Source organism: Colletotrichum scovillei (genome assembly GCF_011075155.1).
Source record: "Colletotrichum scovillei strain TJNH1 chromosome Unknown Contig00007, whole genome shotgun sequence".
NCBI lineage: Eukaryota > Fungi > Ascomycota > Sordariomycetes > Glomerellales > Glomerellaceae > Colletotrichum > Colletotrichum scovillei.
In genome coordinates, this window is record NW_023336265.1 from 1,158,117 (window position 1) to 1,169,246 (window position 11,130).

The 11,130-nt window shown below is 53.8% G+C and overlaps 3 protein-coding genes across 3 annotated transcripts; 1 reads left to right on the plus strand and 2 right to left on the minus strand.

The window, feature by feature from the left end:
- Positions 1-355: 355 nt before the first annotated feature.
- HER10_EVM0008859 (3-isopropylmalate dehydratase) lies at positions 356-3,063 on the minus strand (the record flags this gene model as incomplete). Its single annotated transcript, XM_035478367.1, has 4 exons — positions 356-2,476; positions 2,594-2,668; positions 2,826-2,857; positions 2,964-3,063. 4 exons carry the CDS (start codon positions 3,061-3,063, stop codon positions 356-358), a joined length of 2,328 nt encoding a protein of 775 aa, XP_035331690.1.
- A 2,691-nt stretch (positions 3,064-5,754) lies between these two features.
- On the minus strand, positions 5,755-6,756 carry HER10_EVM0008460 (uncharacterized protein; the record flags this gene model as incomplete). The annotated part of the gene is made up of 2 exons (XM_035477980.1): positions 5,755-6,354; positions 6,448-6,756. 2 exons carry the CDS (start codon positions 6,754-6,756, stop codon positions 5,755-5,757), a joined length of 909 nt encoding a protein of 302 aa, XP_035331664.1.
- Positions 6,757-9,296: 2,540 nt separating this feature from the next.
- Positions 9,297-10,121, plus strand: HER10_EVM0010314 (uncharacterized protein; the record flags this gene model as incomplete). Its single annotated transcript, XM_035479778.1, has 1 exon — positions 9,297-10,121. The coding sequence occupies one exon, from the start codon at positions 9,297-9,299 to the stop codon at positions 10,119-10,121; it is 825 nt and encodes a 274-aa protein (XP_035331776.1).
- Between the last annotated feature and the right edge of the window lie 1,009 nt (positions 10,122-11,130).

Here is an 11,130-nt window from a genome sequence, read left to right on the forward strand (position 1 = left end):
TCAAAAGTGAAGAACGATGTGTTGCGAAAGCTCCGTTATTGTGACGAACTGCGCATCTAACTTGAAAACTTTTTCACATGGCTTTTGAATTTGAGAAAACAAAAGCCACGTAATAACCAAATCCCTCCCTTATTCTTTGAATAATTCCCAAATCGCCGCCAGCATGATGAGAAATGTCATCTCTGGACAAGATAAGATTGTCCCTTTGCAAAAAAAAAGCCGTAACCCAGATTCGTATCGTAGACACGTTACATGATTTAAACTCCCTAGTTTCCTAGTTTTGAAAAAGCCAATCCAATTTTTTGTGTTTTCGTTTGCTCTTTTTTTTTTCTTGTTTGGTTCTCCTTGGTGACCTTTACCACTCAAGAGGTTCCTTCTTGGTCTCACCCCGGTTCGTCTTGGGGACGGGGACGGCCTTGGCGAGGAGGCGACCGGTCTTGGGGTCCCTCTTGAGGTAGTTTGTGCCGTCGAGCCAGGGAGTGAGCTGGGACATGCGGCGCTCGTAGTCAGCAATCTTGTCATTCTGCTGCATGGTCAAGCCAATATCGTCGAGGCCGTTGATGAGGCAGTGTTTCCGGAACTCCTCAACGTCGAACGAGGCGAGGGTGTTGCCGTCGGCGTCCTTGACGAGCTGGTTGGGTAGGTCGATCTCGACTTCGCGGCCGGCGCGCGCCTCGGCGGCAATCTTCTCCAGCTTCTCCTTGTCCTCCATGATGATGGGCAGCATGCCGTTCTTGAAGGTGTTGTTGAAGAAGATGTCGGCGTACGACGGCGCGAGGACGCAGCGGATGCCGAAATCGTTGAGGGCCCAGGGGGCGTGCTCTCTCGACGATCCACAGCCAAAGTTGGGACCGGTGACGACGAGGATCTTGGAGCTGCGGTAGGGGTCCTTGTTAAGAACGAAGTTGGGATTCTCGGAACCGTCCTCGTTGAAGCGGAGGGCGTAGAAGAGGGCGTTGCCGAGACCAGTGCGCTTGATGGTCTTGAGGAACTGCTTAGGGATGATGGCGTCGGTGTCGACGTTGGACATCTCCAGGGGAGCAGCAATACCCCTAAGGTTGGTGAACTTGGGAAGACCAGTGGAGCTACCGGCAGAGATGGTGTTGGTGTGGGGTTCGTTGTCCTCGGGCTGGTCAGCGATGGCCTCCTTCTCAGCGTCGCTCTCTTCCACCCGCTCGTCAACCTGGGGTTCGCTGTCAGGTGTAATGGTAGCCTGAAGCTTAGGGCTGGTCTGGTAACCCTCGAGCTTTCTGACGTCAGCCAGCTTGCCGACGATACCGGCAGCAGCAGCCATCACGGGAGACATGAGATGGGTGCGGGAGCCGGCACCCTGGCGACCCTCAAAGTTTCTGTTGCTGGTGGATGCACATCTCTCCTTGGCGGCAAGGATATCGGGGTTCATGCCCAAGCACATACTGCAACCAGCCTCACGCCACTCGAAGCCAGCGGCCTCGAAGATCTTATCCAAGCCCTCAGCCTCGGCCTGGGTCTTGACGAGACCAGAGCCGGGGACGACCATGGCGCGCTTGATGTTGGCCGCAATCTTCTTGCCCTTGACGATGTGGGCCGCAGCGCGCAAGTCCTCGATACGGGAATTTGTGCAGGAACCGATGAAAACCTTGTCGACGGGTATGTCCTCCATTGGAGTTCCGGGGGTCAGGCCCATGTACTCGAGCATTCTGCGACCGGCGGCCTTCTTGTTCTCGGTGGAGAAGGTCTCGGGGTCGGGGACGACGCCGGTGATGGGGATGACGTCCTCGGGACTCGTGCCCCAGGTGATGGTGGGGATGATGTCCTTGCCGTCAATGAAGACGTCAATGTCGTACTTTGCGTCGGCGTCGGACTGGAGAGACTTCCAGTACTTGACGGCCTTGTGCCACTCGTCCGAGTTGTACTTGGGCGCCAAGGGGCGGTTCTTCAGGTACTCGAAGGTGATGTCGTCGGGAGCGACCATGCCGGCTCTCGCACCGCCCTCGATGGACATGTTGCAGATGGACATGCGGGCCTCCATGCTGAGGCTGCGGATGACTGAACCGCAGAACTCGATAACGGCACCAGTACCGCCGGCCGTTCCGATCTTGCCAATGGCGTGCAAGACAACATCCTTTGAGCTGACGCCGGGGGCCAGCTCTCCGTCGACCTGTATCCGCATGTTCTTGCTCCTCTTGGTGATCAAGCACTGGGTGGCGAGGACGTGCTCGACCTCACTGGTTCCGATACCGAAAGCCAGAGCACCGAAAGCGCCGTGGGTCGAGGTGTGACTGTCACCGCAGACGACGGTGGTGCCGGGGAGGGTGAAGCCCTGCTCGGGGCCGATAACGTGGACGATACCCTGGCGCTTATCGCCGAGACCAAAGTATGTGAGGCCAAAGTCCTTGACATTCTCCTCGAGGGTCATGCACTGGACTCTGGAGTCATCCTCGGCGATGAAGGAGCCGATGTCCTTCATGCCTTTCCGCGACGAAGTGGGGACATTCTGGCCAGCCACATGTTAGCGATTGGATCACCACTACGGAATTGAGATTGGGCGGGCGAAAGCGATGCTTTTCGCATGTACGCGCGTGTGAGAGTTTGGGTGGAATAAGAGACTTACGTGATCGGTGGTCGCGAGGGTGCAGTCCGGTCGGCGGACCTTGCGGCCTGCATTCTTCAGACCCTCAAATGCTTGCTGCAGCCCTTTGTTAGCGAGATGTCATGGTGGGGTCGATCAACCGACGTCATCCGAGCCGGAGTGCGGCGGCGGCTGCGGATAGCGAAGGGGTTACGAGGGGAAGCGGGAGAGAGAAAAAAAAAGCCCCCAAAACAGGAGCAAGCGTCAAACGTACAGGAGAGGTGACCTCATGCACGAGATGTCTGTCTGCATTGCGTCTCAATGTTAGCAAATGACATCCTTTCCTTTTCTCCGCGCAGATCCAAGATCCAGATCGTTCGCAATGGAGGGAAGAGCATGACGCAGAACTTACCAATGTACAGCAGGATCGTGCCGTCCAACTTCTCGTCTACGACGTGGGCCTGGAGGACCTTGTCGTAGAGAGTTTGCGGGGTGCCTTCGGCAACGGGCATTTTGTGCGACTCGGGGAGACGGGTCGGGAAAGCGAAGCAATTTCAAAAGCAGGTCAGGTAGGCCTTAATTGAAGGGACCTGGTTGGGTTTTGCGAGGGGGGTGGTTCCCAAGCTTCCTTGTCAGATCAAGCTGGTGTGAGAGCAGCCGGTGGGTGCCAGTGTCTGCGAGTGTGCGCGCGTGTGTGTGACTCTGTTTGTATGGCGATTGGGAGTCTAGGAAGTGGATGACGGAGAGGGAGAGGGTTTGGTGAGGGAGAGATGAGAAGATGGTTCGTGGGAAGAGAAGCGTTTGGAAAGGGAAGAGAGGAGAGGGAAAAAAGGTAGAAAACGTAGAAAAATCCTGAGTCGGAGGAGAGGTGTGGTCAGGGGTGTGGGGGAAGAGCAGCTCAATATGTATCTGCCGGACCGGGAGGCCTTCGTCCCTCTTGTTGTGTCTGAGGTAGGTGCTTTGCTTTGCTTAGAGTTGGGAACACCTGAATCAAATTGCTCCGTAATGAGAGACCTAGTGACTGGCAGAGAGCGAAAAAGGATCAAGGTACGAAATCGGAGCGAGAAAGAGGTGCCAACTTGCAAGGGCGACAAGGAAGAGAAGGCACGTACACTTACGCCCGCCCGCCCCTCTTGCAAAAGTGCCCGCAAACCGCAGGTACCTCGAACCCTTTTTTCCCACTACACACAGCGCACCAAGTACATTCATCTAGCTACAAAGCTACTGGTACCTAGAAAACGAAACAATCAACTGTGACTACCTTACTACGTGGGTGAAGCTTTGGGACGAAAAAGTTCCCAAGTGTCCGATGATCGGAGGCGCCAGCTCCAGCCAGCAGTGGGTCCTGGCGACGGAAGACCTGTGAACGCGGGGTACAGCGCCCTGATTTGCAAATGACGCCCGCGGATTGGCCCGTTGCCGCAAGGTGCCCTGGCCCGGGGGTCCCGCATCCCACTTTGAACGCCCTGAGAACCTTCCAAATGCTGCCATGAACATTGAACTCGGGCCATTCCATGGACGAGACCTCAACACACGCCACACTACCTTACCTTAGCACCTTACCTACCTCAGTACCTTGGTACTCCGTAATACCTCAGCCATCTCGGACGAGAACTCTTCATGTCTTGGGTGTTTGGCGAGACGGGCAAAAATGGAAACGTTCAAAAAGGGGAGCCCCCCATATCCACCGTGGATCACATCAAAGTATGACTCTTTTGACGTTTGGAAAAATCTCTCCCACCATCGGAGAGGATCCCGTTACTTTAGTATAATGGAATACGACGGCACTTGATACTCCACCGCTTGACTACACGTCCCGCACGTGAGACGCAGAGAGCCCGCAATCTGACGAGTAATATGGGCTCGAATGGGCTCAGCGCCGCCCAAAACAGCAACTCGTTGAATTCTCATGTGTCCGACAAGTACCCTCTGCTACTTGGGGGGCCCAGTACCGTCTCCGTTTTATTCCGTCGTTTGCCGTTGCTGACTTTTTTCTCTTCTCTTTCGCCCTCACTCTGATACCTGCCTGCTCGGTCACCGGTGACCCTAAAACTGTTTGTGTTTATCCGTAGGTAGTTAGTAGGAATATACATGCCAAATTCAATCCAAGTACATGCGCCAGCAAGACCAATTAGCAGAACACCGAATGCTGGCGCCGGCATCATTCATAACCCCCTCATGTACGTAATTGACGCGATGCCGATGCTGCATTGCAGCATTCACCTCGCTTTGCCTCTTGACGGTCCCAATCTTATTCCAATCCCCCGGCACTTTTTTTGTGCACTAACACTGACTCCAACCTGTTCAATGTTCTCACATACGCCGTACGAATAGTGGCACTTACCACCTTAGCTCCCAAGACCTCCGAGAAAAGGAGTACGTACCGTATTACGGAATCACGGAGTATCGCCCGTCCATTCAACCCAAGCAAAAGTGGCAGTGATTCGTGAATCAATAATCCCTGAATCCCATCCTGGAGCTGGATGCAACATCCGCCCGCCGAGGGCTTACTCGATGATGACGCTGCAGAACTACGCGATAACATGATAGGGCCTCGATCGCCGCCGCTGCTGCTGTCGCAAACGCAAGGTCCAGCATGAGGCAGCTTCACCGCATCGGCCGGCCCTCCTGCGGTCATCCCAACAAGCCCTCCCAGGCTAATCCGGAGAACATCTACCCTCCCCAATAACCACTGCCCGTAACCGTACCCGAGCCCGAGGTGCCGACTTCATCATGCATTGCGAAAGCATACCCGGGCTTGCTCCCTCTGTGGTGCAACTCTGTTTGATTAATGTCTGTATCCGTAGCCATACCGGCATATCAATACTGCGTCAACTCCATCAACAACCCGGGCCATCTGCCATTGCATTCGTGCTGCCATTGTCAAACTTGTCCAAGCACTCGAGAAGCAAGGTAATCAAGTCTCGAAAGGGTTGATCTCCTTCATGCTGCATGCTTGGCCTGCCACTACCCCACACAAGCTCAAACAGCGCCCGTTCGAATCGTATCATGTGCATTTGACGCTGCGCTTTCGGCCTCCGTCTTATCAAACATTCCTTTCCCCCAACCCAGCCGATATACGGAGTATGGCCTTCGTAGCGCTTCACCCAGCCGACCTGGTCCCTACAGTGCCGATCGGCGGTTGGTCAGGCTCCAACGCCAAGCTTTCCTCCACAACCTCCCTTTTTCGTCACCACCGGCTGTCAGGAACCGAGAATCGCAATCAAACCCCCCAGCAAGCCTTGCACCATCTGCATCACCCACGCAATCCCCTGCGCGAGCCGGACCGCTGTCGCCAATAGCACGAATCCGCTACTCAGCGCAAAGAGAAACATCCCAACGTCAGTCCAGGTTGACTCGTTGGTATCAAGTCGCTTTCTGGCAGGCGATGTCGGATCAAAGCAAGGTGATATGGCTTTCCAATACCACCGAGCCACGCTCCCCGCAATCTGCTTGCCGTCGGTGGCGCACTTTAGCACACGCTTACTCAGCACGTCTCTTTTCAAACGACCTCCGGTGTCGCCGCCTTCGGAGTCGCTGTTCACCAGGGTCGTTGACGTGCTGCAGCCAGCTTTCAACCTGGCTTGACTGGCTGCTGACAACTGCTTGTTCTCCGTTGGTGCATTCTGGCGATTGTCGTTTCCCCCCTTCATGGCGCAAAACGTTTTCGAACTCTTGCGGCTGCTAACCGCCTCTATACCGTCCGCCACGGTGTTTTCTGACTTTGACAGGCTCTTGTTCGAGAACCTCATCATCCTCAACTTGTTCCGCAATCTCCTACTCGGAACAGAGTCGGGAGGAGGCTTCCTGAGGCTGGTAGGCAGCGGTCTGGGCGTTCCGCTGGCCGAGAGGCTCTGTTTCCGAGTTTCCGCCGTCCTGTTGCCCGAATTGGCCACTGCGGCCCGCGCCGCCCCCGTCGATGCGATCTTGCTTTGGCCCTGCTGAGTGGCTTGCTCCAACACGGTTAGGGGTGATGTAGACGTGGACATGTGTGATGTGACATGGTCCTCGACTTGGCTCTCCTGCTTGTCGCTGTCTACCAAATCTCTCGCAGAGTATTTCTCGACCACCTTGTGGATCGCATCGTTTTGATGCTGGAGGGTCAGCGTTTGGCTTGCTTTTGGTGCCAAAGCCTGGGTCCTTATTTTGACGGTCCTTAGATGCCGCACTTTTTCGGTCGAGATGTCCTCTGTTGACGTTGACATATGTTCGTCGCACTGTCGACTCACGCGTCGATTCTGCAACATGCTCCAGCTTTCGCTGACTCTTCTCTCGGGTTGTTCTTGGCATAGGCTCGATTGTGAAAGATCTTGGCCGCAGCCAATAATGGTGGTGATGGGTGTGGTGGCAGCTTTTGTCTTTAGAGCCTCCATCTTTCCCACTTCCCGTTGGCATATCACGTCCTCGTGAACCTCCATCCTTCTTGGAGATGTTGCTCTGTCCTCGAAGGTGAGACTTTTCGGGATTGGCAGCTCTTGGGTCACCTTGCAAAGGTTGTCCTCCAGCGCCTGGATATGCTCTCGGGCCAACGGGTTCTCTTGAAGCGGCGGGCTTTCCAGATCGATCTGGGATGTCAACAATGACTCGAATGGGGATATGTTCGCTCTGATTGGTGGGCCACGAGTCTTGGCTGCCTGCTGGTTGTTGACTTCGTGACTTTGGATTAATGAATGGCGAGCCACTACTAGTGGTGCTACTGCCAATTCCTCCTCGCCGTCCAGGACTTCCGTATCTCGGATCAGTGGGATAAGTTGTCTTGCCTCCCAACGGTTGATTGCTGCCTGCTGCTGGTAGTCCAGGGTTAGGTGTTGGTATGTTTTCCCCTGGATATGATCTCTCAAGAGGGTTGTAGGTGTCAGGCTTGCGCTTGCTGATACTGTCCTCGAACGGCGGATGGGGATTTTGCCTGAGGTTAGAGACAGGTTTCTTGAGAATTCCCTGCTGTGGTATCCCAGCGGATCCTGATCGTCTGCTTTCCGTAGAACCAATGGGTTGGAAACGGCCCGGAGAGCTTGCCGGCCTCCCGGCTCTGTCTCTGGGCGTCGCTGGCCTAAAAAAGTCACCGTTTTTTGAGGTCCTTGAGGTATGGGTGGTAGCTCCTTTTCCATGGCTTTGCCCTTCTGGCTTTGACCTTTGGTGGCTGATGCTGGGAGGCCGAAGTGACCTGGTCGGCTTTTCTCACTGATGCTTTGAGGAGAGTTCGAGTTTCCAAATGAGAGCGGCAACTGCGTAGGCTCTCGATCTCCGCCCAGGGTGCGGCCGTTTCTTCCGAATTCCTGAGCCGCGGTGGATGCCAAGGATGATCGTCTGCTTTGGGGGGTTCGTATCACAGTGTCAGATGAATCAGCATCGTTCTCTTCCGAGATGATATGTTTGGGCAGGTGAGATTTGGGATCAGTATGGCCCATCCCCAAATGGTGAGCGGTTGTTTGCTCGGGCAGATTTCGGGCGTCTCTCGCTTCTGAACCTGATTTACTGGTCAGTACATCAGCCCAATGTCGACACAAGCTAGCTTACCGCGAGTCGATATGCTCTTGGTTGACTGCGCAATCGGGCTGAGTATGGGCTCTTTGGCAGAAGACCACTGCTGTCTATGGCGTTGCCACTGAACCTTGCGCTGTGCTTGTCGTATGGCCTCCTTTTCCCGATCTTTCCGGGCAAATCTTTGCTCTTCTCGTTGCTGGAGCTGCTTGGTCACCTCTTCTGTGAGGAGTTCGGCACCGCGGCGCGTACGTCGAGACTCCGACTTGTGTCTGGCTTCCAGCTTTTGGTCGAGAGTCAAGGAAGCAGAGCTGAAGCTGGTTGTAGACGGTGTCTCAACGTCTAGTTCTCCTGTGACTGGGTTGATTCCTGTGACGCCAAGGTAATCTCCACTCTCTTTCAGACTTCTGCGCTCCCGGTGAATCAACCGACGTTCTTCCAGTGTTCGTTCTTCTCTTGAAGATCTAATTGCCGGTGGATGAGCGATCGTGTTAGCTCTCCGGAGAAGAGGCTCAGGTTCAGATGATCGGGCTTTCCGAGGACGGCCCAGTTCCTTGGCCGTGTTCCAGCGTGTGATGCGGTCAGAGCTTCGACCTACTCGAGGCGGACTTGTCGGAGAGTGTCTAGATCTCGAACGAGGGTTTTCGGCGGTTTCCTAGTACCCTTGATTCCGATGGGTGCTACCCTTCTCAGCCCGGCGGCTTGGGAGGACGGCCCTCAAGCGCGCGCTTAGATTTAACTTCCGGCCAAACCCTTCGGAGACTTGCTGTCCAGGACGTCTAGATAAGACTCGAAACGATGGTGCATCGAGCGGTCGACCGGTGGCTGGAGCTGAGTGGGTTGACATAATTCAATTCGAGGAGATGCGGGGATAGAAATGCTGCATGGTAAGACAGATAAAGAGTAAACAAACAACGATGCCGGCAAAAGAACTCATTAACCCGTTGCCAGGTGTATGTCCGGCGGCGATGTAAGAGATCGGAAATGATGGGTTGCGTTTGGAAAGGGAGATCCTTGCGCAGGAAGAGACGACAGGTTTGAGCAGCCAATGTCAAAAAGGCGCAACGACTCGACGAACTGCTGCTGCTGTCAACCCCTGACTCAAGGAACAAGGCAGTTGCTTGTAAGTTGGCGACACTCCTTCCCAGCATTTAATCCAACTCAATTGAACTTCTTTCTTTCCCATCCCTTTTCCCTTTGTGCTTCGCCCTCCTCCTTCTATTGTTAGACGTCTACCAGAGCAACCGTCACCCGCGCCTGCGCAATGGATTTCCACCTCTTTGGCGAATTGCCTCCAGAAATTCGAGCTGAGATCTGGAAGCTGTCTCTTCCTGAAGTCGAGCCAGAAGTTTGCATCGTTCCGTCGACATGCGACACACCACAGTCGTTGCTGGTGTACACTGCCTTCCCGGTGCTGATGCATGTTTGTCACGAGTCTCGCCAATTCGTCCAGAACTCTAGACTGAGTGGAATCAATCTTATGCGTCCGCGCTCGGCCATTGACACGATTGATTTTCCTGTGCCATTTCGACCTTATCAGCCGGAATTGGATACCTTGTTCTGTCAGAACCAAGGTCCGGCATCTTTGGAAGACATTGCCAGTGAAGACGATTTCGAACACGTCATTCAAGAGACAAGACATCTGGCTATCCCAGGCGAGAAAGAATTCTTGGATCTGGTAGCCTGGGTACTCACATTCTACTTTCCGAAACTGGAGACTCTGTCCGTGGTTGTCGGGGACCCCTCAAATGGCTCTTGCTTTGGCTCCTATTTTGATACACCAAAGACACGCTGCAAGCTGCGCCAGATAAATGCGGGAGGCACACACATATACAAGGTTGATGTGAAAGATCTTGACGGAACTCAAACCTGGGACCCATCGCACCTGTCGAGATGCATGGCGGAGTACACACAAGAGCTCGAAAAGATCATTGAGGAGTGTTTCAACGACATGGACAGAACGTTACGAAGGGCTCATCGCTGGTGGAATCGTGAATCGAAGACTTTCAGAAGAGTCCAATATCTAACCCAGACATTTGTTGAGTATGAAGCAGGAAGTACATTCCGCTTGGAAAGCATATTCTCGTAGCGCAAGCATGTTAATGAGGTTCGGGTAGCAATGAATGATAGAGATTCCTAACTGGTATCACTAGACGCTTCCTTCCAAGGAACCGAGTATACCTTATCAATCACATGAGGTACAAGTTCTTGAATGCGCTGCGGTGCTTCTTGCCAGAGTCATGCTTAAGAAGAGCAGGTGCAGCGCCTCTGTCTTCTCTCGAAGCTCTTTACGAGCATCCAGGGTGTCTTCCTGCCTTATCGGACTGACCTCCTTCCACAAGACCTCTCCAATCCCCATAGTGTGAAACCCAACGAATAAGAGGGAATAACCAAGAAGGCCTGATGAGGACGGGATCTAGAGACTAGCAAAACATCATTTGAGAGAAGGCGTCATGTATCGTTGTTGACCGCCTTGCTCGTTAACCTACTGCAAGGGAAGAATCAGCATAGGTTGTGGAAAACGCAGTATCCGCAGTTCAACTTTTCGCTCTGCTGTTCTTCGTGTTTATGTGTGCAAAGGCTCATAGGCTCATAGGCTTAACAAAGGCGTCTGACTACCTGGAAACTCTTACAAGAAGTTTGAAGCCGAGAAGGCCGTGTTCGACAGCACAGCGAATATTTTCCATGAATAACAACCATCAAATGAAACGACATGAGGAGGCACTTCTGTATCCCTCGCTGTAGCAGAGGTCGAACAACCGGGAGAGCTTCTTCCCTGCGTAGACGTACGTGAAAGTCGAGGGGTATCATGATCTGGCGAGCGAAGGGACCATGGGTCTTTGTCCAGGCCAAGTCCAGCAACACTGAAACCAGTGTTCAGGGCGAGGTATTTCGCGGACCAAACTTGGCGGGTAGCCAACGTCAGTAATGACAAGACAAGCTCAATCACCATCATGAGGCAGGTATAACCACTTCTGTATCCTAAGAAACACCCAAGGGTGGCAAGGTACAAGGTCACCAATTCGCCTAGTTGCAGATGCTTCGTGATAACAGTGCTGGGAATAATGCGCATTCACCAAGAAAACATTGATTGAGGA